Source organism: Talpa occidentalis, unplaced genomic scaffold (genome assembly GCF_014898055.3).
Source record: "Talpa occidentalis isolate TD23 unplaced genomic scaffold, MPIMG_talOcc4v2.1 talOcc4.14, whole genome shotgun sequence".
Lineage (NCBI taxonomy): Eukaryota > Metazoa > Chordata > Mammalia > Eulipotyphla > Talpidae > Talpa > Talpa occidentalis.
Genome location: NW_023601433.1, coordinates 34,067,471 through 34,095,369, shown reverse-complemented (window position 1 = coordinate 34,095,369; position 27,899 = coordinate 34,067,471). Strand labels below are relative to the sequence as shown.

At 38.9% G+C, this 27,899-nt stretch overlaps 1 protein-coding gene across 6 annotated transcripts in view; it reads left to right on the top strand.

The window, feature by feature from the left end:
* WDR64 (WD repeat domain 64) overlaps positions 1-23,712 on the top strand; it is a 147,354-nt gene extending 123,642 nt beyond the window's left edge. For 5 of the 6 annotated variants that reach the window (XM_037510282.2, XM_037510281.2, XM_037510280.2 and 2 more), the window contains 5 exons: positions 3,561-3,749; positions 6,005-6,110; positions 6,464-6,544; positions 7,189-7,302; positions 23,535-23,712. In XM_037510282.2, the coding sequence (XP_037366179.1) occupies positions 3,561-3,749; positions 6,005-6,110; positions 6,464-6,544; positions 7,189-7,302; positions 23,535-23,612 (568 nt within the window). In that variant the 3' untranslated portion in view covers positions 23,613-23,712. Of the gene's footprint in view, positions 1-3,560; positions 3,750-6,004; positions 6,111-6,463; positions 6,545-7,188; positions 7,303-22,960; positions 23,295-23,534 lie in introns of those variants that run through there. The other variant, XM_037510283.2, reaches the window with a different exon arrangement.
* Positions 23,713-27,899: the final 4,187 nt, after the last annotated feature.

Genomic DNA, 27,899 nt, shown 5'->3' with positions numbered 1-27,899 from the left:
CTGTACCCCTATGTTTATTGCAGCACTATTTATAATAGGTAAGACTTGGAAACAACCCAAATGCCCCAAAAAAGATGAATGGATCAAGAAGATGTGTTATGTATACACTATGGAATACTATTCAGCAATCAAAAAGATAAAATTAATACCATTCGCAGCAATATGGGGATAAAGGATTTTTAAATTAAAGTTTAAATGTGTACCCCAAAGCAATCTTGACTAGCCGATTTTATTTATTTATTTATTTATTTATTTATCTATTAAGGATTTATTTATTTATTTATACAAGCACTGGGTACAGTCAGAAGCACAGGAGGGTCAAAGAATTCACCAGAGCCAGAGCGGGGAACAGAACAGGCAGACTGATGAAATACACTGCTGAGGGGAGCAGTGGGCGTGACAGGAGAGGTTTGTTGCGCCATGTGGGACCCTTGCTGGCGGCTGGGGATACAACTGGTGCTGCAGAGGCTGCGGGCAGCTTCGCAGCCCAGCGCTCAACCGCTGCTCAACCGCTGCACCACCAGGGGAGGCCCTTGACTAGCCAATTTTAATAAACAAATAAATGTGGCAAGAAAGGTTTTCCAGAAAATGGTTACTGAATTAGAATTCTTTTTGATGCCCAAGGAAATGAGATGCCATGCTTATCTATGTTAGAAGGTATGCTAAATATTTTCAACAAAAGAATTCTTGTAAATTTATTTAAAAGAAATGACCATGGTGGGTTGTTCAGAGAGATAGGTCAAAGTCCAGGGAAGGTTTCAAAATGACATATGGAATCAGAAGTTTTAAAAACCATAGAAATGAACAACGCATCCTGGGGAAAAGAAAGGTGAACTAATTGCTTCATTGATGATGTGATTGATCTTGCAAAGCCCACTTGTTTTTAATTGCTTAGCTAATGCCGAATACACACACACAAAATACTAAACATACATACTTATATAGAGAGAAAAAGGAGATGTCATGACAGTTCTTGAGACAAATTACTAATATTAAAATGTTTTAAATTAATGGTAATGAATTACCTCTTAAGAGAATAAAACTAGGTAAGATCAGGAGCAGTAGAGCAGCTTCAGATCATTTTAGAGAGTTGAAATATACTGGCGACAAAAAAAGGAAGGAATATTTTTGTTACATAAACTTTGGACTAAAATTAAAGAGGTTATAGCTAGACTTATGAGCTTGCAGCTGGTAAATTAGGGACAAGGCCCTGCAGAGTGTAGGAGGCATTGTTCAGTATTTGATCTTAACTTTGAAAGAAACAGTCACCCAAGAATTTTAAGTGAGACAAGTAACGTAAGCTTCATTTATATTACAATAAAAACACAATGCATGAGAAATGGATTTTGGAGCAGCAAAAGTGGAGGCAAATAGACCAATAAAAATCTGTGGTGGCTACAGTGTCTTCTTAGACCATTGGAGAGGTTACAGTGCTAGAAATAAATGTTTTGCATTAGAGAACAATATGGAAGTTAAAACCCAGAAAACAAGAGTTTTAGCAAAAAGAAAGTAACTGATAGATTTTAGGAATGACTCCTGATATGCACAACTAGGTGAATGTTATCATTCATTAAGAAAGGAGGCATGAAAAAAAGGAAAATATTATAATGAAAGAAACAGGAGAAACTTTATAAATGTTGAGTTCACAGTGAATACATGGGGATAAAGTCCTATATTGGGGAAATTAGAGTTGCTTTCTTAGACAGTAAGGAAATTTGTTGTTTCATTTGTAGAAAAAGTTAGGAACATGGGCCTCCCCTGGTGGCGCAGTTGCAGCCTCTGCAGCGCCAGTAGGATCCCCCGCCCACTGGGGAGGGTCCCACATGGCATGCAGACCTCTCCTGCTGCGCCCGCTGCTCCCCTCAGCAGTGTATTTCAACGGACTGCCTGTTTTGTTCTCTGTTCTGGCTCTGGTGAATTCTCTCACCTGCCCGCACCTCTGACTGTACCCAGTGCTTGTATAAATAAATAAATCTTTAAAAAAAAATTAAAAAAAAAGTTAAGAACATGATATTTGGGCATTATATTGTTTTTAAAATTCTGTTCCTTGGATCTCTGTTCCAGCTTATTTTCAATTACCTGTCAGCAGAAAGCTAATTGGGGATTGTAAAAATATGTGTATATACCACATTTATACATGCCTCTGGTATAATGAATATTCCCTGATCAAATCAGTTACCCTTGATATGAATAACTTACTTTTATGATTCCTTCAAATGAAGATCTTCCTAGAATTATTTTTATAAACTTACTTCTATTAATTGCCTCATAATACATAACTAAATTCTCTTCATAACTAATCCTTGTCCTTTTCCTAGCACTAGCTGCCACTTTTTAAAGGCAGGGACAATTTCAGCTGTCTTAATCTTGTTTGTCAAAAAGATTATGATTTTATAATACAGGAACTGTAATAACTGAATAACTGTAATAACTGTAATAACTGAAACACAGGCTAGAAGAGATGAAGTTTCCATATCTGAGACCCAGGAGATCAGAGCAAGGGGAAGAATCAATGATCAGGGAACATTCCATATGGGACAGAAAATGCCACAAAACAAGGAAACCAACAGTTACTTCAGTCCTGTCTAAAGCAGGACTGAAGAGTTACCCTCTAAGGGTGGCCTATTTCATTTCGGTAAAGACTCTGGCAAGGCCATTACATGCCATGTTAACTTATTTGGAGACAGTCAGATGTAAAGAGTCCTGATTGGACACTTCTGCACTGCCTTCTCCCCATCATCAACCTCTTTGATCTGAAATATCACTTCCACTTTGTGAAATCTATTCTAGTTCATTAAGCTTGCTTCTGGGTTATTGTAATAGGCACATGATGTTCCTTTCCATCATTTGTTACTCTAGAGTTGAAATCAAGACATAAAAGGAAGCTCTTCCAAATACTGTATTATCTTTTCACAAAACAAAACACAGCACAAACCCTGTTAATGATAGTTTGTATTATTTTAAACCACATAGGCTATTTAGAGAGACCTCTTGGAATGAATTATTGGTAAAATAATGCATACAGATAAAGAGGCACTACTTTTGCATTCTATTTCAGACCTCTGTTGAGAAAATTAATATGGTGTTTCCACAATAATAGGAATTGTGGATAATGGTTGAGAAGATGTTGGTAATAGTAAAAGCATCAGTGGCTATTTCATTCCACAGTTCTGCTGATGTGGACACAGACAGATAGCAGCTGATGTATAATTGTAATATTTTAAAGCTTACTTCAACTAACATACTGTCAGGCTACATGAGTTCTATTTAGCTGAAAGGGTAGTTTTACATTGGGAAAAATCTGTTTCTTATTTTCTGATTTTAATTAATGGGTATTTTATATATATTTTCAAACTGACATTTTCCAAAATTGTTATAGATTAGAATTCTAACTGATAAAAATGTTTATGTTATGACAGCTCAACATATTTAATAGGAAGAGCCCCAGACTTAAGTTTAAAATTCCTCATGAATCAGTTAAAATCTGTATAAATGATATAATAAAAATAACTTCCACTGAATTGTAGTTATTTTTCCTCCCTACCTTTGTCTTTCTTCAGAGTCTGGCATGCACTCAATGGTCATTACTGTGGATATTTTGGACAGCGGAGAATGTTTGACCTATCACAGTCAAGTGATTTCATTTTGCCTTGTGATGTTAAAGAATATTCCATAGAAATAAAGGAAGAAAACAAGTTCACAGAGAAGAAGCAAAAATATGAATATCCTCTCATATTTGACCAGCAAAAGTAAGACCATTGGGTTTTCTTTAAGTGGGTAGACAAAAATTAAACTATTGTGACCCTAGGCTGGACGTGGAAAATTCAAAGTTTAAAAAGTTCAGAAGTTTTCAGTCACATTGCAAACCAGTGAGGAGAAAAAATATGTAAACCAAAAGCTACAGTTTCATATAATAGCACTGGTAGGAACATCTAACTCACAAGGTTAATAATTTAAAAAAGCACTATGTAAAACTATTAGTCTTTTGAGGCTTGGAGTCCAGGGAGCAAATCCAAAGGATATTTGATAAGAGATAAACCAAGAAAAGTCTGCAGGGCCCAAAGCACAATGAGGATTTTTTTATGAGCCAACATAAGGATTTTAACTTTATAGAAATCACTGTGACAGAATACATATAAGAGGAAAAGCAGGTATGCAGAAAATATAGTTATTTTTGGACAGGTTTGAGCATGAGATGCTTGTAGAACATCCAAGTGTATGTATTTACTGAAAACTGATATAGAGCTATTTGGATTTCCCAAAAGAAGTCAGAGTTCTACCTGACAAACTCTTATTCACACTCTTAGTTTTAAGATCTGACACTGGATATTCACTTATAGTCTTAATTTTTGCAAATCTTATTTAGAATTTTTAAATGTATTTTTTACATCATTTTTCATTTTTGTACAATGTATGCATTTTCATCTTGGTTACAGTCCCCGTAAAATTCCCAGCACCCATAAGAGTTTGTCAAGTAGAGAAAGAGAGAAGGGGATATCCCTTGCAGAAGGGACAGAATTAGATAGAAAGAAGCAAAGACACAGTGAGGTATGTACTAATAACAAGTCTGGGAACTGAAAAAAATAGACAGTTTGAAAGTCTCATATGAAATCATGAGCAAAGCATCCAGAATTGATGAAGGCAGAAACAGTGATGCCTCAAAAAAAAAAAAAAAAAAAAAAGCCAGAGCTATAGATAAATATTTTGGAATCATCAGCAAAGTAGTAATTTTCACTGTGGATAAGTCACTCAGGTCCTGTGTATAGAGTGAGAAATACAGAAAACAAAGAAAGAAATTGAGAAATTATAACTTCTAAAGAGAAGGCCAAGGAGGAGGAACCAGTGAAGAGTGTCGAGAAGGAATAGTCAAGATTTTGAAAGGATTCACCTTTCACACCCAACCCCTCACCCACACACACATCTCTGGCCTGTACCCCAGCTCTTGTATGCATAAATAAATAAATAAATAAATAAATAAATAAATAAATAAATAAATCTTTTAAAAAAAGATGTTGAAAGGAAAACCAACAACAGATATTATGATGGAAATCAAAGAAAGAGCATTGAAAGAAAAATGGAAGAGAGGATATATTTTAAAACCTGGTGGTGTAAGTACATAGGGCAACAGAATAGTAAACTTTGAATATGGCAAGTTTGTTGAAATCTGAAAGACAACTAATGACTCTGAAAAGAGTAATGCAGTAATGAATGAAAATAATGTAAAAAATAATTTAAAAAATAAATAAAATGTAACATTCATCAAGATTTGACAAAATTCATCAAGAAAATCTTTATTATCCCAGTTCTTAGCTCAGTGCTTAGTGCACAATTGACACTCAACAGGTCTTATTCTGAATAAAGAATATTTGGCACTCTTCTCAATAGAGATTATTCAGATTAATGGAGAATATTATAAGCCAAGGCAATGTAAATGATTCAGAAGTATAAAAGAGCATGATATGTTTAGGATCTCTAAAATAAAGTATCATATATGTGTTAACATTCTAAGTAAATAATTGTGTCTTGTCTGTAACTAACTGGCCTTCTATAGAAGTACAATTAGGACATACAATTTATTACCTTCTAAAAATGTTATTAATGCTTAGTTAATGACTTTTAAATTATATGTCTAAGTGAGTTTTTACTATATTGGAAGCTGTCTATTATCAGTTGAAAATTAAGCGTTTGTTTTGTGAAACCGGAGGTTTACTTAGCTCTACTATACAGTTTCTTTTTTCCTAATGACTATTAATGAATTTAATTACATGAAATGTTTAGACTTAGTAAAAATTTCTGTGGCTTCTCTGGAAGGAAATCTGGAAACCCAAGTAGAATAATAATGAAGTCCAGAGGTAGCATCATTAGGACTGATGTCATAGGATTCAGAGAATCTTGGGGCTTAGAGAAAGAATGACATAGTGGATACTTTGGTATCTATTTGGTAGGCAGAGAATAAAAACTGTGTACATGTGCTTAACAGTTTTTCCTGTATCTTTATATGCAGATGGAATAAAATGAGTTCAATGTCTTTGCTTTTCAAACGTGCACCGGCTAAGCCCTTTGAAGTGCAACATGACTTTAAGTTTTTCAAGTCTCTTTCTTCTCCCAAGGTAGTTTTATTTTTATTTATTTTTTAAGACCTAAAATATCTTTTCCATGGGGAGCTCTGATTTTTTACCAGCAAGCTTGTTTTACCCATTCATTTTCAATTATGTAATATTTATTCACTTCTGGAAATTTCTTTTGACATTGTTATCAATAATATCACTATAGTGATACTTACATTGAATATCCACTTACCATATAAATTATCTCCTTTGATCCTCTTAAAGCATCAACAAGAAAACATATCTTGCCTAAAATCATATAGCTAATGATTGCCAATGGCAGGATTTGAACCCATGTATTTTGTCATTAACAGAGTGTGTGCTTTAATTCATTAAACATTCCTTCTGCTTTGCAGAATCGAAGACATGCCTTGGAAGGTTTCATGACTGAAAACAGAGAAGCAGGAATTGTCTTTGGTTCTCTGCCTATATATAGGGTGAGTTGGGGAAAGCTAGGATTAGGATTATAGAACAACAAGCAATCTGTTACCTCATTCCCGACACTGGGCTCTCAAGCAAAGCTAGAGAAAATAAAATTAACCAAGCAAATTGATGCTTCCATAAACATGTTCTGTCCATTCCCAGAAAAGTCTTCAGTTCTGTTTGTCTGTGACCTCCATAACTTGACTCTGCCACTACAAGAAACTATTTTGAACTTTACTCTGATTCTTCATATTTTGTAAGATAAAATCAAATGATTTTAGCCTGGCATACAAACTCTTCATGATTTGGCCTGTACCTGAACCAAATTCTTATCCATACTTCAAATCTTCACTCCAGGTAATGTCTCCTAAATAATCAGTTAATAAACCAAGAATAATAAACCAAAGGCCAAATATTTCAAGTTAATCTTATTATTTCTTAAAATAGTGCTTCTCCACCCATGAACATCTTCATTGTAATAGATATCAAACACTTAGCATACAGATCATGCTAAGGGTGAAATACGGAAATTAATAAAGGATAGCCAAAAAGGGTGGTATATGCTAAAGCAGTTGGTGTTTCTCACTTCCTGTCCCCCATCCCTGAATTCATACAATTGAAGTGATCATTTTAATTACTAGCTTTATTATGACTTTAGGTACCTAGCCCTCCTAGTCTAAGATACCTTCCACTAATTGGTTCAGAAACACAAAAGGACTCTACTGATGCCATTCAAACAAAGAAGAAGGGAGGTCATGTTCAACATGAAAAGGTAAATTAGTTCTTAGAACTACATAGTATATTCCATTTCTGTTTGGATTTATAATTTTTTGTTCCCAGAAACATCTTGACCTTAACATTAGGTCGATGCTGAATCTTTTAGTGAATATTCCAGGATGCATGTGGTTTAGTTCAAAGAGATGGAAATCATAAATTTGTTGGACAGACAAGAAAGGTAAGTAGGCTATCTGAGACTAAACAGATGAAACTTTCCAGAGTTAATTTAAGAATTAGTCTTTAAAACTAGGTAATGTTACACATATCTGAGGCAGCATGGTCATCTTTTTTTTTAATTTTCACTTTTATTTTTAATTTATTTTATTATATTGTTGCTAATTTTTGGACAGTATTTGATTTCCTCACTCAGGTGTAATGCCCATAGTTCTCCCAACACTATAGCACCTGTGATCCATCACCACATTCCCTTGTGCTCTTTTTCTCTCCTGTTTTGACCCCTCTCCTGTCCCCTCCCCTACTATATGCTTCAGATCTATTGTCAGCTTGCAAGTTTTGTTTTTTAACCTGACCCTTTGTTTGGTTTCTCTATAGTCTGCATGCAAGTGAACCCATCTGATATTTATCTTTTTTCTTTCTCACTTATTTTGCTGAGCATAATTCCTTCCAGCTCCATCCATGTTGCCATAAATGGCATGAGTTTATCGTTTTGGATTGCTGAGTAGTATTCCATTGTGTATATATACAACATCTTCTTGATGCAGTCATCTGTTTTGGGACATTGAGGTTATTTTCATACCTTAGCTATTGTAAATAGTGCTGCAATAAATAGAGGTGTGCAGATTTCCTTTTGGATTAGTGTTTTTGTGTCCTTTGCAGTGAAATTCTAGGAGTGAAATCTCTGGATCATATGGTAGATCATTTTTAGTATTTTGAGGATCCTCCACAAAGCTTTCCAAAGTGACTAGACCAGTTTTTATCACCACCAACAGATTAATAGGGTTCCTTTTTCACCACATCCTCACAAGCACTTGTTATTTCTTGTTTTGGGTTTTTTTGCTTGTTTGTTTTTGATATAAGCCATTCTTTTTGTTTTTAAGATTTATTTATGCATACAAGACTTGGGGTACAGGCCAGAGGTGTGGAGGGTGAGAGGATTCACCAGAGACAGAGTGGGGAGCAGAACAGGCAGAATGACCAAAATACACTGCTGAGGGTAGCAGCGGGCAAGTCAGGAGAGGTCTGCTGTGCCATGTGGGTAGCTCCCTGACCAGGGATCAAACTCGTGCTGCAGTGGCTGCAAACAGCTTCTGAGGTTGAGTTTTAACCCCTTGCGCCACCAGGGAGGCCCCAATATAGGCCATTCTTGCAGGTGTGAGGTGTTATCACATTGTGGTTTTGATTTGTAGTTCCCTGTTATTAATTGATACTCTGCATATTTTCATTTCCCTTTTGGTTATCTGCATTTCTTCTTTTGGAAAAGTGTCTTTTAGCTCCTCTCCCCAGGTTTTAATTGGGTCTTTTGTTTTGATTTTGTTGTGTAAATTCTTTGTACACCTTTCATATCACTCCCTAATCAGATTTATGGTGTGCAAATATTTATCTGGCTGTGACATCTCTTACCCCATGGATCACCAGGATTGACTCGGCTGATGCGGCACTCTTCAGGTGTCCCCTTCCTCCCTCACTGCTGAATGTGCATCCCTCCCAAAGCTGTGCACTTGGCCAAAGAGGATGACCTTCCCCAAATAGAACTGGACCTTTAGTTAGGGTATAGGAGTAGCTGCGTTCCCTGCTAGAACCTCCAAACAAGCTCTTAAGGTCCTTCTTTGCTTTTAATTTTATTGTACATATGGGATGGAGCCACAATATCAGCAAAGTTTCTAGATCATCATAAAAGTCAAGGTGAATTTTCCTACATATTAATAGGAATACCGAAGATGGTGATTGACTATTTTCATATTGTTTATATTATTCCCTTGATTTTCACAATAATTACCAACAAATGCTATTCCTGTCTTACCACTGGTGGGCGGGGGGAGTAAGCATAAAGGGAAGATAGTGACTTGCCAAAGATCAAGTAAGAATTAAGTGATAAGCTGAGGTCTTCTTGTGACTCCAAATTTCATGCTAATTCTGTTATACCAGGTAGTGTAAAAATCACTCTTCTGCTATTTCTAAAAGCTTGGGTGGGCCTAATTTAACTATGTCCATTCAGTTAGACATTAAAATTAATCAAACATTAACAAAAGATCTGATAGAGTAATTTTTATGTCTCCTTTCCATAGAATTAGACTAAAAACAGAAAGCAGATGGTTCATATTATCTGTGTCTAATTAACAGATAACAAACAGAACTACAACACAACAAAAAGTTGCTTTAATTAATATAGTAAACCATAATTTTTTAGTTTGTGCACTTAATGAGAATATGAATGATTCCTATTAATTATAACCCCCCCAGTTATTCAAACAAGAATTTTTGGCAATAGAAAAATGTCTTAGGGGCATCCCTGGTGGTGCAAGGGATTAAGTCACAGCACTATTGATACCGGAATTGTCAGGCCTAGTCTCCCAGCCAGGAACAGATCCCAGGCTGCAGGGGCAATGCTGAGCCCCAGCCGCTAGACCCCCACGGGTTGGTGTCTCACGAAGCCACAGCAGGAACTTCGCAGACGCTCAGGCAAGCAAGCGAGAAGAGGCAGGCTTGTTTATAGAAAGAAAAAGTTTATTGAAGAGAAAAAGAGCAGAAATAAAGTGGGACTCCCAGGCCAGGAAACCAGGCCTGGGAGGGGCAAGGAAGCCAAAGTGGAGTCATGTCCCAGGGAATATAGACCTTTTTTCCCTCATTATTCTAAAGCTCCACCAGTCTCTTTGTGATTGGTTAGTTCTCGTCTGTCTCGCTTAATTTGCTACTGAGTGGGGGAACTTCACATTCCTTATCCAACAGCTTTCTCTTTCCCCATTTGTTGCATCTTTATCTTTATGGCCCAGTCTTCTGGATGAACATCCCTGCATTGAAGTTAAACAGCTGCCCTTCTAAGTTGTCCATAAATTAAACTACTCTCCGATCTCTGCCTCCATTTCTCCAATCTCCGCCTCCCTTTACCACCTGAAGGAAACCAGGACCAGCTTTAACAATGTTGTCCTTGGTTCCGAGATGTTTGTTTTTCCTAGTGGAATTGGTTACATTCCCTTGGTTGTCCTTATCTCTGAAGCCTCCCTAAATTCTTCAGAGGTCCCCTCCTGCACTGTCCCTGAAACTGCCTAATTTCTAGCTTGCCCTGTGTCTCACTATGACTCTATCCACAGCCACTGAAGCACGAGTTTGATCCTGGCCAGGGATGTGACCCACATGGCGCAGCAGACCTCTCCTGACTCGCCCACTGCTCCCCTCAGCAGTGTGTTTCAGTCAATCTGCCTGTTCTGTTCCCCACTCTGTCTCTTGTGAGTCCTCTCACACACACCCCCACCTCTGGGCTGTACCCCAGCTCTTGTATGCATAAATAAATAAATCTTTAAAAAAATAGAAAATGTCTTAGAGAAATGTGTATGGTGAATGGTTTTTCAGGCTTTTCTGCCCTCCCACCATTAGGATTGCCCTGCCTGATAGGGCACCTACAGTTGTTACATTGTTGTAAGCTGACTTGTTTGCTTCTGTGGGCCATGAGAGGAGTATTGAGAGATAGTCACCAGGGGAAGCAGAGAAGCAAGAGAGAGGCAGGAGAGAGAAGGGGAGCAAGAAGCCAGAGAAGCCCCAAGTGAAGACTTGCTGGGGTCTTAGAGGCCCCCTGGACCCCTGGCCCCCCTGCCTGCCATGTACCTGGTTGTTGCTCTATATGTAACAGCTAAATAAAAGCCTGAGAAACCCACCGAAGGCTCCAAGACTCTCCTTTACCCTGTCTGCCAGATCATAGATAACCTACTCAGTGGCCTATCCTGCCACCACAAATGTCATTTGTTTTTAAGTAGTGGATGAAACCCAGTGGTATAAATAATCTAAAACTAATAAATAATCAAAAAACTATTTGAGGTTTTATAATTCATATAATTTATGCCCCAATCTTTCATTCTATTTGTTTTATCTCATCTGATATTAAATTAAATATACTTTACATTCTCTAGGTAAAAACCAAGTGACAAGGGAATGTTGGCCAAATGTATCCTAAGCACCAAGAGGAAGGCAATACAGAATTAAAATTTAGTCATTGTTTTTCTACCTAATGAATAAGCTACAGGCAGATAATCAGAAATTAATTCTACTATGACTAATTTTATCAGAAAGTGTGAAAAATGATAAATTACTTGTCCAAATACAAAGGAATTTTTAACATATCTATTGTTTTAGTAAGTGGTTAATTTCCTCTTAGTCTGTCTGAAAGATCTTCACTCACATAAGAAATGCAAAGGAAGGAGATGTTGTTAAGTTCGGTGCCTCTGGCACAAGGAGGAGCTCTGAAACTGCACAGAGAAATTCCACCTTTACCTCAGCTCCTGGCACCAGAGGCCTCCACCTGACTCAAACAGGACCTGATAGCGATCAACAAAAAACTGCCAACAAATAAAAAAACAGCTTTGGTTCCTGTACCCAGTTTCCCACTTAACCTTTCCTCACCCTATTAAAAGGACATCTCTCCCCCACAAGGGGCTCAACTTCTCTGAATCCCGTGGGGGTCGGTGAGCCTTGCCTGGGGGTGCAAATGAAGTTCCTGTCTGTCAGAAACTTGGCCTGGCTCTTCTCTTTACCACGCCAATCCTTTCATCTGTTTCTATTTGCTTACAGAAAAGAGACCACACAACCATGATTAAAATTCCCTTTTTGGTTTTTAAGTGTAGTCTGGAAGTTAAAGATATTTTCTAAAATAAAAATAGGGCCTTTTCATAATATTTTACGTTTAGCAAGATGACAATAAAGTCTGGAAACTGTATGGATTAAAGTACCCCTTTGTTGATTGCAATTTTAGGAATCCAAACAGCCTCAGTGTGAAAATAGTGGCTGAAACTGAATAAATCAATGCACATCAAATGTCTTTTTTCATAAAAAGAAGTTCCAGGAAGGTGAAAATTGTATATAAGCTATATCTAAATGATATTGTCATGATATTGGTTAACATTTATTTACATTCATCTATTTTTTTAAGGGAACACTGATTGGCAACTGTGATTTGTGTTTTAGGGTATAGCATCTTCCCCTTCAGTTGTCATTACTACACCACCCCCACCACCAAGGCACCCATTGTCCTCCAACATAGTTCATTGAGCTCCCTTTCTACCTTGTTCTTGCCCCTCCTACTTCCTATTTTGTTCTCACTCTGCCTACTTTTCTTTTCTGGTAGTCTCAGTTCTACAAATGGATTAATAGGGTTTGTTATAGATTTGGCTTTATCTGACCTTTTGTTTTATTTTTCTATATTCCACATTCAAGAGATACCATCCTGTATTTGTCCTTCTTTTGACTTATTTCACATATCATAATCCGCCCCAGTTTCATCCATGTTGTTGCAAATGACAAGCGTTTCTTTTTTTAACAGCTTAGTAGTATTTCACTGTATACATATATCCAAATCTTCCCGACCCATTCATCTCTTTTGGGACACTTAAGGTGTTTCCATAGATTGGCTATTGTAAATAGTGTTGCAATGATACAGGAATGCATATCTCCCTTCAAATTTCTGGTTTTGACTTCTTCAGGTAGATGCATAGGAGAGGAATTGCTGAGTCATATGGTAAATCCATTTTTGGTATTGCTATTTTGAGATATATTGTTTCCATTGGAGCTGGACCAGTCCACATACCTTCCCACCAACAGTGAAAGAGCATTCTTTTTCCTCCATGTTGTCTCCAACACTTTTTGTTTCTGGTCTTTTTGACATGGCTCATTTTCACAGGTGTGAGGTGACATTTCCTGGTGGTTTTAACTTGTATTTTCCTAACAATAAGTGATGACAAGAATTTTTACATGTGCTTATTGATTATTTGTATGCCTTCTTTGGAGAAATGTCTACTTAGTTCTGTTCATTTGTTGATTGAATTATTTGTTTTCTTTTTCTTGAGTTTCATGAGTTCTTTATAGATCTTGGATATGGTCCCTTTGTTGGATGTATGATGTGCAAATGACTTTGTGAACTCATCTAACAGTAAGGAAAAGACAAGAAAATACAAACAATTAGGACTATATCAAACTAACAATTTATGTACAGTGAAAGAAACTGTCACTAAAAGCAAAAAAACATTCTACCAATGGGAGAAAATATTTGCATAATGTATATACAACAAGGTTAACATTTATTTATTTAAAAATGTGATTTATTTATTTATGCATAGAAGAACTGGGATGTAGGCCAGAGATGCAGGGGTGGGAGGGGTGAGAAGATTCACCAGAGACAGTGGAGAGCAGAACAGGTAGATTTACTGAAATGCACTGCTAAGGAGAGCAGCAGGTAAGATGGGAGAGGTCTGCTGCACCATATGTGGATTAGTACTCATGCAACAGAGGTGATAGCACTGAGACTTAACCCCTATGTCACCAGGAAGGCCCAACATTTTCTTTATAATTAATGTTCCAGGTCAGACACCAAACATTTGATATGCTTTTACTTAAATATTCGCAACACTTTCATGTAGTCACAATTATCATTTTCATTTTACTGTTGAGAAAATGAACACAGAGAGAAAGATATTTTGTCTAAGATTGCAAACAGAGTAAGCAATAGAACTGGAATTTAAACCCAGCAATCCAGAATCTGGACACTTCAGTGCAATGCAATGTAACTCAGAGGCATGTGAGCTGTTGGGCCTCTCCTGCTTAGAATAACCATGAACATTTACAATATTAAGTAATGAAGAACCTTCTTCCTCATCACCACTCCTGCCACTACTTGAACTGATTTTATAAATATTCATTTATTTTTTAAATTGTATTATATTTTATTGAGGTGATGTTTTATATCACTTTATTTTATTTTAATCTATGCATAAATAAATTCATACATCTTGAGATGTACATTATGACACAACACCTACCACCAAAAAATCCATAATTTTCCACCATTGTCCATTGGGTCCAGTATCTCTTTTGCTCCCCATTCTGACCATCCTTTCTGGTAGCCTCCATTCTGCAGCCATATTTCTAGAGTTAATTTAATATTGTCTGCTCCTTCATTTTATTTTTTCATATTTCACATACGAATGAAATCATTCAGTATTTGTCTTCTCAGAAATCTGACTTATTTCACTTATCATAATTGTCTCCTGTTTCGTCCATATTGTTGTAAAGGGCAAGATTCTTATTTTTTTTTTTTTGTAATTGGGAAATACTCCATTATGTATATATTTACTAAAATTCCTTAATCCATTCTTTTGTTATTGGGTATTTAGGTGATTCCCACAGTTTGGCCATTGTAAATAGTGCTTCTATGAACATAGGAGTGCATATATTCCTTTGAATTTGTTTTTTTTTTTTAATCATTAAAATAGATACCCAGAAGTGAAATTGCTGAATCAGGCATTATATCTATTCTTAACAAATGAATCTCCATATTCTTTTACAGAGGTGCTAGAGCAGTCTCCATTTCCACCAACAGTGTAAGAGAGTACCCTTTTCTCAACACCCTTGCTAACAAATCTTTCTGGTATTTTTTGATGTGGGTCAATCTCATGGAAGTGAATTGATATCTTTTAATTTCAATTTGCATTTCCCTGATAATAAGTGATGATGCCCAGGCTTCAAGCTATACTGCAAAGCTGTAGTAATCAAAAGAGTATGGCATTGGAATCAAAACTGACACATGGAATGATGGAATTAATTAAGTGTCCAGAAATAAACCTCTGCTTATATTAAGAGTCAATTTATGACAAATGAATTAAAAGTATACAATGGAGAATGGAAAGTTTCTTTAACAAATGGTGTTAGGAAAACTGTATAGCCACATATAAAAGAATGAAACAATACCACTACCTCACACTGGATTCAAAAATTAGCACAAAATGGATTAAGAATTTGATGTAAGACCTGAGACCATAAATTAAATAGAAGAAAATATAGGCAAGACACTCCTTAATATTGGCTTCAGTGATTGTCCTGAAGGCCTTGACTCAAACATTAAGAGAAATAAAAGCAAAAGTTAACAAAAATGAATATCTCATAATAAATATTCATTTATCTTTATTGACTCTATCCACTAGGATGTAAGATCTATAAAGGCAGGAGCTTTGATTTATTCATCGCTGAAATTCCAGTGTTTAGAGCAGACAGTTTTATGAAAGTGAAGAAGAGGCAAAACTAACTAAAGTATTGTTTTGGCAAAAAAATAAGCATATAAGGTAAAGCTATGTAATAAAACAAGGGAATAAAGAGCACAAAATTGAAAATAGATGTTATGCCTGATGTCAGATGTCAGATGAAAAGAATTGAGGGAGAGGGCGGAGCAACATGGCGGAGAGGAGACACTGCGAGTAAGATCTCCCATTAAAAAAGTTAATAGGGAGGAAAAGCGGCAGGTCCCAGTGAGAACTGGGACACGGAAGATAAACGGGTGACTCCAGCAAACTACCCGAAGAAGAAAGTTGCCATAAAAGAGGACTAGAAGGGAGGAAAGCACAGAACGCTGCTCTCCTCCCCCACCCACAGAGTCGGCACTCTCAGAATCGGCACTCTCCAACTGGCAGAGAGGAGGAAAACAACACACTAAAACGACCAACAAGAACAAACTACGCAGCAAGCGGGACTGTGAGTGGAAAGGAACTATTGCAGCCACCACACCCCGTGAACGGGAGCTGCAGAGAACCCTGCAGGATTCGCCGCAGAGGTGAGCTCCGGGCGCCATTAAAGAGAGACCCCATCCCCCAGGAGGAGACCAGGACCAGCACACAGCCCCGGGCCGGCCAGTAAGCTTGCGCGGAAAAGCGGCGCGCTGGAAAAGCAAACACGGATCGGGATCGGGATCGGGATCGGGATCGCGCGGAAAAGGGGAGTGCTGGAAAAGCAAACGCGGATCGGGATCGGGATAGTGCGGAAAAGCAGTGTGGTTGAAAAGCAAACGTGGATTGGGATCGCGGCTGCCCAGGTCCCCGCGCCTGCAACCTAGGCTTGCAGGGAGACGCGCGCGAAGACCCTCACTGGGGTGAAAGTCCCTCACTGAGTATCCAGGAACCAGGCACCCAGGCACGGGAGCGGGGTGCAAAAGACGCCATTCTGTGGACACTGAACTGGGCTGCAGCCCGCGTCCTGGACCTGAGGGCTTTGGAACTGAGATCCGGAGCACAAAATTCGGGGCGTGGGTTCTCCACGATGGTGGGGCACAAGGCAGACACAGCACCCCAAAGCCGTTGAGGTTTACCCTACCATTCCCACTCTGTTTCCTGTCCCACGGGGTGAAAAAAAAAAAAAACAGCACCCCAAGGGCTCTAGGAGAGATCTCTGGCACCACCTAGCGACTTGAAACCAGCAGAGGCTCCTGGAGGAGCCAGTGGCCAGCTGGGAAGTTAGCCCATGCCGGGACCCTGCCGACCAGTAGTCTGAGCCCACAGGGGGAGCAAGTACCCAAAGCCAGGGCAGACCAGGCGTGCAGAAGAGTGTGCCTGAGACTGGACACGCAGGGAGTGTGTCCAGCATCGCCATTTTAGAACAGGGACATTTCTTCAGTAAAGACTGCCTGCAGAAGGCTCCCTCAGGAGCCAGAGGTGAGCCGGGGAAGTTCGCCCACACCAGAACACCTCTGGCCTACAGTCCAAGCCCAGAGGGGGAGAGGGAACCCACTGCCGGGGCAGACCAGGAGCACAGGGGAGTGTGTCCCCACATCGGCATTTTAGAACAGGGACCTTTCTTCAGTAAAGACTGCTTGAAACTGACAGATGGCTCCCGGAGGAGCCAGAGGGGAGCAGAGAAGCTCACCCAAGATGCCGGCCAGTCCCAACAACACAGTGTCCCAACGCATACGGCAAATTAGAAAACAGACAATAGGGAGTAGAAGAACCACACGCAACATAGCAACTCCTCAGGGAAGAAGCACACCACAAAAAGAAAACCAGCCCCCAGATTGCAACGACAGTAACTTGGAAGAACTTCTGAGCCTTCCAGAAAGAGAATTTAAAATTGCCATGATTAAAAAAATGACAAAACTCATAAAGGAAAACAATGATAAGGGAAAAATAATCAACGATCAGAAGAATGAAATTGAGTCCCTAAAGAGGGAAGTAAAAGAAATGCAGGAGATCAAAGAATTAATGGAAGAACTAAAGAATTCTGGGAAAAGCAATGAAAGCAGAATAGATGAAATGGAAGAATGAATAAGTTCTCTTGAAGACACAGAAATAAAAAGAACCAAAACAGAAAAGGAAAGAGAAGTACGAAGGAAAAAGAATGAAGAAAGACTTTGGGAACTATCAGACACCATGAGGAAAGGAAATATAAGAGTTATAGGAATACCAGAAGGAGAGGAGAGAGATGTAGGAACAGAGAAAATATTCCAGGAGATAATTGAAGAGAACTTCCCAAATGTGAAGAAGGAGCTGAAAATTGATATACAAGAAGCAAGAAGAACACCAAACTTCCATGACGAAAGGAAAAATACAGCAAGACACATAATAGTGAAGCTCCCAAGAATCCAGGACAAGGAAAAAATAATGAAGCTGACAAGAGGGAAGAAACAAATAACATTCAAAGGAAAACCAATCAGGCTGACATCAGACTTCTCTGAAGAAACACTACGGGCAAGGAGAGAGTGGAAGGACATAGTCAACAGACTCCAAGAAAACAGATGTCAACCAAGAATACTCTATCCCACAAAGCTTTCCTTCCTCTATGAAGAAAGAATAAGGACCTTCCCAGACAAACAGAAACTATGGAACTTCATTACGAATAAACCCCCACTCCAAAAAATACTACAAGGAATCCTAAAGCCAGAACCTCAGAAGGACGAATAACAACGAAAGAAGGCAAGGGAAAAAAAAGATATTAAAAGAATAAATAAAATCAAAGGAAAGACAAACACAATGGCAAATACAGATGCTAATATATCAATATTAACCCTAAATGTAAATGGACTAAACTCTTCAATAAAAAGACACAGAGTTGCAGACTGGATTAAGAAACAAAACCCAACCTTTTGCTGTCTCCAGGAAACACATTTAGCTACAAAAGATAAAAATAGACTCAAAGTTAAAGGATGGAAAACAATCCTACAAGCAAATGGACCAAAAAAGAAAGCAGGAACAGCTATACTTATATCAGATAAAACAGATTTCAAACTCAAAAAAATAAAAAGGGATACCAATGGTCACTACATTATGATCAAAGGGATAATACTTCAAGAAGAAATAACACTAATTAACATATACTCACCCAATGAAGGAGCAACAAAATATATCAGACAACTGTTGTCATCTCTGAAAACAGACATCAGAGAAAACACATATGTAGTGGGAGACTTCAACAATCAACAAACCACTATCAACAATGGATAGATCAACAAGACAAAAAATAAGTAAAGAAACTGAAGCTCTAAATAAGGACCTAGAGCATTTGGGCTTAACAGACATCTATAGAACACTAAACCCCCCAAAAACGGAGTACACATTTTTCTCAAGAGCACACGGATCATTCTCCAGGATCGATCACATACTGGGGCACAAGACAAACATCAACAGATACACCAAGATTGAAATCATACCAACCATCTTTTCTGACCATGAAGGCATCAAGCTAGAAATAAACCATAAAAAGAAGGCAAGGAACTTTCCTACCTCATGGAGACTAAAAACCACACTACTGGAAGACCACTGGACTAATGAGGAGATCAAAGAGGAAATTAAAAAATTCTTTGAATTGAATGACAAGGAGGACACCAATATCCTAAATGTATGGGACGCAGCAAAAGCAGTAATAAGAGGAAAATATATAGCAATAGAAGCTCACATCAAGAAACAAGAAAGAACTCAAAGAAACAACTTAATCTCGAAGCTCAAAGATCTAGAAAAAGAACAACAAAAAAACCCCAAAACCAGTAGAAGAAAAGAAATAATAAAAACCAAAGCAGAAATAAATGAAATTGAAACTAAAAAAACAATCCAAAAGATTAATGAAACTAAGAGCTGGTTCTTTGAAAAAATCAATAAAATAGACAAACCCCTAGCCAGGCTCACAAAGGAAAAAAGGGAGAAATCACAAATAAACAGGATCATCAATGAAAGAGGAGAAATCACAACGGACACAGCAGAAATAAAAAGAATAATCAGTAACTACTATGAAGAGTTGTATGGAAACAAGTTCAACAATCTAGAGGAGATGGACAAATTCCTACAACTCTACAATCACCCAAAGCTAGATAAAGAAGAAATAGAACACCTAAACAGACCAATTACAAGCAGCGAAAATGAAATGGTAATCCAAACCTCCCCAAAAACAAAAGCCCAGGACCTGATGGATTTACAAACAAATTCTACCAAACATTCAGAGATGAATTGGTGCCTATCCTTCACAAACTCTTCCAAAAAATTGAGAAGGAAGAGACAATACCAAACACGTTCTATGAAGCCAACATTACACTAATACCAAAACCAAATAAGGACAACACAAAAAAGGAAAACTACAGGCCAATCTCCCTAATGAACACTGAAGCAAAAATCCTCAACAAAATTTTAGCTATCAGAATCCAACAATGTATCCATAAGATAATTCACCACAACCAAGTAGGATTCATTCCAGGGACACAAGGATTGTTTAACATCCAAAAATCAATCAACGTTATCCAAACATCAACAAAAAGAAATATAAAAACCATATGATAATATCAATAGATGCTGAGAAAGCTTTCGACAAAGTTCAACACCCATTCATGATAAAAACCCTTGAAATTGGGCCTCCCCTGGTGGCGCAGCGGTTGATCGCTGGGTTGCGAAGCTAACCACAGTCTCTGCAGCGCCGGTTCGATCCCCGGCCACCGGGTGAGGGTCCCACATGGCGCGCAGACCTCTCCTGCCGCCCGCTGCTCCCCTCAGCAGTGTATCTGTCACTCTGCCTGCTCTGCTACGTGCTCTGGCTCTGGTGAATTCTCTCACCCTCCCGCGCTTCTGACTGTACCCAGTGCTTGTATAAATAAATAAATAAATCTTTAAAAAAAAAAAAAAAAAAACCTTGAAATTCTTGGGATACAAGGAACATACCTCAACATCATAAAGGCCATCTATGAGAAGCCAACAGTCAGTATCATTCTCAATGGTGAAAAGCTGAAAGCAATTCCATTAAGATCTGGAACAAGACAAGGATGTCCACTCTCACCAATGCTTTTCAATATAATACTGGAAGTCCTAGCCAGAGCAATAAGACAAGAGAAAGACATCCAAGGAATCCAAATAGGAAAAGAAGAAGTCAAACTATCACTATTTGCAGATGATATGATAATATACATAGAGAACCCCAAAAACTCCACAGAAAAACTAATTCAACTCATCAATCAGTTCAGTAAAGTGGCAGGATACAAAATCAACACGCAAAAGTCAGTAGCCTTCCTATACACAAACAATAAATCTGAAGAAGAAGAAATCAAAAAAACCATCCCTTTTATTATTGAAACAAAAAAATCAATATTTGGGAATAAATCTAACAAAAGAGGTAAAGGACCTATACAAAGAAAACTATAAAACACTGTTAAAAGAAATAGAAGAAGACACAAAGAAATGGAAAGACATCCCCTGCTCATGGATTGGGAGAATAAACATTATTAAAATGGCCATCCTACCAAAAGCAATCTACAGATTCAATGCTATTCCAATCAAAATTTCAATGTCATTCTTCAAAGAAATAGAACAATTATTGATGAAATTCATATGGAATCACTAAAAACCCCGAATTGCCAAAGCTCTCCTGAAAAAGAAAGAAGGGAATGGAGGCATCACACTCCCAGACTTCAAACTATACTACAAAGCCACAATCATCAAAACTGCATGGTATTGGAACAAGAACAGACATACAGACCAATGGAATCGAATAGAAAATCCAGAAATAAACCCACAGATTTATGGTCAACTAATCTTTGACAAAGGAGCAAAGACTATGCATTGGAGCAAAGAAAGTTTGTTCAATAAATGGTGCTGGGAAAACTGGGTTGCTACATGCAAAAGAATGAAGCTTGACCACTACCTCACACCATACACAAAAATCAACTCAAAATGGATTAAAGAACTAGACATAAGACCTGAAACCATAAAATATATAGAAGGAAATATAGGCGAAACACTACGTGATTTGCACATCAAAGACATCTTTACCGATACATCACCCAAAGCAGTGATAGTGAAGGCAAAAATAAACAGCTGGGACTACATCAAATTAAAGAGCTTCTGCACAGCAAAAGAGACAATAACAAAAACAAAGAGAAACCCCACTGACTGGGAGAACATTTTTGCACCCAACACTAATGATAAAGAACTGATCACAAAAATCTGCAAAGAGCTGATGAGACTCAACAACAACAAAGAAAATAACCCAGTCAAAAAATGGGCAGAAGAGCTAAAAAGAAACTTCTCTGAAGAGGAAATGCAAATGGCCAACAGGCATATGAAAAAATGTTCAACATCACTTGTAATCAGGGAAATGCAAATCAAAACTACCAGGAGATACCATCTCACACCAGTGAGAATGGCACCTATTAAAAAAACCAGCAACAACAAATGTTGGCGAGGTTGTAGAGAAAAAAGAACTCTCCTGCACTGTTGGTGGGAGTGCAAACTGGTCCAACCACTATGGAGAGCTGTGTGGAGATTTCTTGACCTACTAAACATAGAGCCTCCATATGATCCAGCAATTCCACTCCTAGGTATTTACTCAAAGGACACAGAAACATCAATTCCAAAGAGCACCTGCACCCTATGTTTATAGCAGCACTATTTACAATAGCTAAGCTTTGGAAACAACCCAAATGCCCAAAAATAGATGACTGGATCAAGAAGATGTGGTACATATACACTGTGGAATATTACTCAGCATTCAAAAAAGATAAACACATGCAATTTGCAGCAACATGGATGGCACTGGAAGGGATCATGCTCAGTGAAATAAGCCAAAAAGAAAAAGAAAAATACCGGATGGTCTCACTCATAGCAGGAATCTAGAAAACTTAAATAAGGGACCAGGAAAATGAATAACTATAAAAAAGTGAAAATCAAAATCAACAAAAAACTATGAACCAGAGACACTTTTTGGGGGGTAGGGGGCGGGAGGGAAGGAATTGGGGTCAGAATGGGGGGGGTTGCAATTGTATGGGGAATATAAAAATAAAATTTATTATAAAAAAAAAAAAGAAAAGAATTGAGACCAGGGAATGACAAAGCAAGAACCTAAAAGCTGAGGGTTTTGTATCACTTTGTAAAACAGAGCAGGGGAGTCCACTGATGTTCATTGTAATTCTTTCACAGTATAAGAATATTATACTTCATTTAATATTAATAGCTAACATTAATAGCAATATTTAATGCTTTCTTGATGAAGAATTTTCATAAACCCTACATTTCTTTACAAATAGCTGCTCCTAGAGGACAGGCAAAGACCCTGAAGAGGATGTAGTGTGTGACTCACTTAGGTTTAATTGAATATAAGTTACTTTTTATCTTTCCTCTGAAAACTCCCTCAAAATATTGTGGGAAAACATGCAGCAAGTACTTCACAAATACGCAATAATGTTTATTGTACTTTCCCCAAAGTCCCAGCCTCTTCCTGAAATAATGGATGAGTAAGAAGAACAAGAACTAGAAGGAAATGGAAGAGAAGTGGACAGAATAGAAGAAAGGAGACATGAAGAGTGCAACTGGGAAGTTGCCTCAGTTGATTAGCACATTGATCTACGGAACCAACCACCATGTCTCAGAGAGAAAGAGGAGCAGTCATGTGACCTATGAGTGTTCAAGCCTAATTTGACCATGGATTCGTACTATCATTTCTCTATTTTATAGCTCCCTACATCTTCTCTGACCTTTTTCTTCTTCTTATTCCCATACAATACCATACAATCAAATCAATGTTTGCAATAAATATTGAATGAATATTATTGACAAAATTAGACACTAAGGCTTCTGCTTTTCTGTCATTCCCTGCTGGAGTTCAACTTCCCGTATTAAACACATTTTTAGGTGAAGAGAGGAAAGTAGTTAAGTAAATAATTGTACTTTCTCTCCAGGAGGATTAAAATCTCTACAAAACTTAGTGGGGCAACTTGACTCTAGAAAATTACGTTTATCACATAATGATAGTTACTAACCGATATGTTCTTTATTTCAGCGGAAGAAAAATATTAAGAAGAATTTAGTCCCACAAATAAACCTGGCTTCTTCCTTCTTTCCAACCATACCAAAGTGAAGAAAGAAAATCCAGAAGTGGCTGCAGTGGCCTGAGCTGCACATAAAATAGAAAGTCTAAATGATATTCCACTCTTTATTTCAGAATAAAAATAAGGGTCTGCTGGTCACTGTAACCTTCGCTCCATTCTTTGTGTCTGCTGTTGAGGCCTTCCATTGTATTGCTTAATTCATTAATTCTAATTGTAACAATCTGATATTTGCAATCTTTTTGTCTTCCTGTTTTACATTATTCATTGTTTTCCTTAATTCAGCAACTGTTATTATAATTATTACCTTGAACTCCTATTCATATTCAACAGTTTTGCTATATTGAGACTTCTTGCAGTGATTTTTTTGCCCCAACATTTGTAATGTATACTACTCTTTCTTCACATTTAGTTTTTATAGTTTGTAATATGGATACAGTGTCAGACTACTGCCTTTGCACCTGTTCAGGTGGCTGTAGATTTAGTACTAGCAAGAGGTATAGATAGAAAGGAACCCAGAGCAGTAGGGCACTGATGGGTCACCTCTAGTGAGCATCAAGCTTTCAAGCTTCTCTCTGTGCTGCAGGTACCAGAGTGGTGTGGTGGGTATCCTCACCGAGACCCTCTGCCACCTCACAGAGCAGCAGCATTGAGGGTAGCATGGGAAGAGGGAATGATTACCCAAGGTCCACATGGGTTTGGAGCAATGAGAAGCCTAGAGGGGCTACACCTGGAATTAATGCAGAGCCCCTGTCCAAAGGCAGTCTTATATTTATTAAAATCAAGTACAAAGGTTGGACAAGTAGGTAGGGAGTGGTAGCTGTGTGTGGGATGTGTTATTGGGGATGGAAGCTAGAGTAGAGTGACCAGGGGCTATTGCCTGGTGGGGGTGGGGCTCCATGGTTCCTGTAATCAAAGAATATTGTCTCTATGCTCTATTCTTGCCTAGCATAACATTCTGCTAATCCTTACAAGTAAGGTATTTTAGCTGATCTTGCTAATCTGGCCATAAAATCTGCCTGCTGTTTTCAGCTGATACTGGTTTCCCAGTATGTTCCTCATACCAGGACTTTTGTCCTTGGTGAGAGGCCTCCTGCTTGACTTTACTCCTAGCTGACTAGCAAGAACTTTGGGGACCAAATCCATAGCTCCCAAAACAAGGAGGATTGGGGATCCCACACCTCTCCTCTAGACCAACTCCTTAGTCTAAATGACTTATACAGTTATGTGCAGGCCAGCAGTATATGCAGTGGTGTTGAAACTGAGGACCTACAGCACAAGCTATGGGGCCAGACTTGCTTCTTTCCATTGATGGTCAAGTGGCAGGAGTCATTCAAAAATCATCGGTAGTTTTCTACCCTACCCCAAAAGCTGCTGTGGGCAGTGCAAGCAACTGCAGGTTACAGGTATTTTACCACTTGCCACCAGTGGTCCCACTAGGGTTCAGTTTGCAACCAGAGGCCAGCAGTGATGGCAGAGGGCAGTGGTTCTGAAACAGGGGCAGAGAGGACCACAAGAGGCCACAGGGCAGGAGGCCAGATGATCAAGCGATCACCTACCTGCCCAGGCTCTAGACCAGAGCACCAACAAAAAGCCCCAAAAGGCCAAAAAGGCCAAAAATCAAAACCAAGAGCTATAGACTAACAAAGAACAGTGCCTGATAAGAGGACACATCACTGTCTGTAGGTTCTCACCTGCACACAATTGCAAGAGACCTTAGGCTCCAGGAACAACAACCGTGGGGTTTATTTTCCAAACAGGGGAAACAAAGAGCTTACTGTATGCACACGTGGCCGGCTATCTCACCCAGGTAGCATCACTGATGGTCACCACCAGGAATGCTGGACAGCACCATCCAGTAGTGATGGCCACTACTGGTTCTACAGAGGCAATGTTAGAGACATCCAGGGTTAACAGCTCTTCGTGAGTTGTTGTGTTACACCAACAACAAACAGCTATTTGAGACACCAGGTCCAGGGCCTTTGGTGCTCCTTTCAGGCAATGTCAGAGCTAGGACCAAGTCCCAGTCTGTGAGATAGTCCTTCGGCTTCTCTTCCCTCCTCAGAGGGTAGCTGCTGGATGCTTCTTTTCTTCTTTCTTCAGAGATTTGAAACGTCTTCCTTTCTTCAGGGGCTGGCGTCATCTTTCTCTCTGTGTGCTGGTGTCATCGTCTCATCTCCTGCCAACTCCCTAGACCCTGGCTTTTATCCTCTTACAGGTGCCCTGCCCACAAGTCTGATTGGACCATTTTTCAATCCTGTGGCTGATTGGACCATTTACCAATTAGCCCATAGCACCTGATTGGTCAATTCCACAATCCAGGACATACACTTTAAATAAAAGGGCTCTGAGGAGCAACTGCCACAACAGACTTGTGGTGAGAAGCTGGGTTCTGGTAACAAGTCTGATTGGACCATTTAGCACCAATCAACTCATAGCTTACACCTGATTGGTCCATTCTACAATCCTGGAGTTTCACTGTTACATAAAAGGTCTCTCTGACGAGCAACTGCCACAACCGACAAAAAGGCAGTTACTGAACTCTGAGGAGCAACTGCCACAACTGACTTGTGATGGAGCAGTAGGTTGAAAACACCACTTCTCCTGCTGGCTCCCTCCGCTGAGGCAGCTGGGTTCCATAACAGTTCCCCTCCCACACTGCCCCAGGGCATGCAGCCCCAGGTTCAGGGCTTCAGGGAAGAGAAATGGGACCCCACTGGGCAGGCTCCGGTGCTGTGACTCTCTCCAGCTGCAGGTAGTAGAGAAGCCCATGGGGTCTTGAGCTAACATTGTGGGCTCACAGTGATGCCCACCATGTAGTGCTGCTGCAGACTCCTCCTTTTACATTGTTATATCTAGCCCCACTGAAGAGCTACTCCATGCAGAGAGCCTCTGGCTGCTGTGGGTCATCACAGTGGCCCTACCTGTGAACACCTCCAGCTGTGGTCAGTTAGACGTTGGCCTGCTGCTCACCAGAGCTCAGGCAGGCCAGTACCATCTTGAATGAGTGAACTTTTGTTTGGGAGTTTTAGACACTGTGGATTCTATTGGGGTGAGATAGCTGGCCATATGTGACCTTGCAAACTCTTCATTTTCCCCTGTTGTTAAATAAGCCGCACTGTTGTTCCCTGAAACTTAGTGGTCCTGCAATTGTGCACACAAGGAGAACGCACCCTTTTGTACTCTTTTGGGCACTGTCATTGGACAGTTATAGCACCCCTACAGCTCCTCTATAGCTCTGTTTCAGTGTATACAGATTGTAGTTGAGAAAGAACCATGAGGCAGTTGTTCTTTTTGTCCAGTAGAGTTGTACCCTGGAGAATTTGCTCTCATTGTTAAGATACAGGAACTTAAATTCTGGTTAGTGAAAGGATTTATTTGTCTCAGTTTGGCCCTGGTTGGGAGCTGGAAGGTATTTTAAATATCATCATTGCCTCTGGCCACAAACAATAGCCTCGTTGATGAAGAGACACAGCTGATGCAACTTGGCTCACCCTGGTTCAGGTTCCAGCCATTCCATACTTTTTTTTTTAAAGATTTATTTATGCATACAAGAACTGGGGTACAGGCCAGAGGTGTGGGGGATGAGAAGATTCACCAGAGACAGAGTGGGAACAGAACAGGTAGATTGACTGGAATTCACTGCTGAGGGGAGGAGCAGGCAAGTCAGGAGAGGTCTGCCGTACCATGTGGGTAGCTCCCTGGCTGGGGATCGAACTTGTACTACAGTGGCTGTGGATAGCTTCATAGCTGCATCTTAACCCCTTGCGCCACCAGGGAGGCCTGAAATATGCATAAATGTTAATTTATATTTTTCAGCTTCTTTTCACTTCCCTACTTTGTTCTTATCTACTAAAAGTTATATCCAAAACACTTTTTAACACTCCCCCATCTTTGTTCTCTGTTCTTTGCTGCCCTTTGTCAAATGAATACAAGTAACCTAATCAGGAGAGAGGAAAAAAATGAATTTAATATCTTACGAATTGTGAATTTTTATCTTAGTCAATTTTTCTGACATTTCCTTCATTGCTAGCAATAACAAAAAGAAAACAATCAAAAAAAAAAAAAACACAGCTTTGGATAACTGTTTTATAATGTGCTTTTTTTTTTCCATCAACAATTAGAATTCTGAAACTCTAGGTCATCTAGTTACAACAACTTTAGATATGTTTTCAGAAAATAGTAATAACCCCACAAAATTTTTTCTGATGAATACTAACTCAATTCAAAGGCAAATTTAACTCTAATCCAAAAAATATGATGGAAGTTGCTTAGAAGAGTATCTGAACATGGAATTGAGAGGAGGAGAGGAAGTAGCC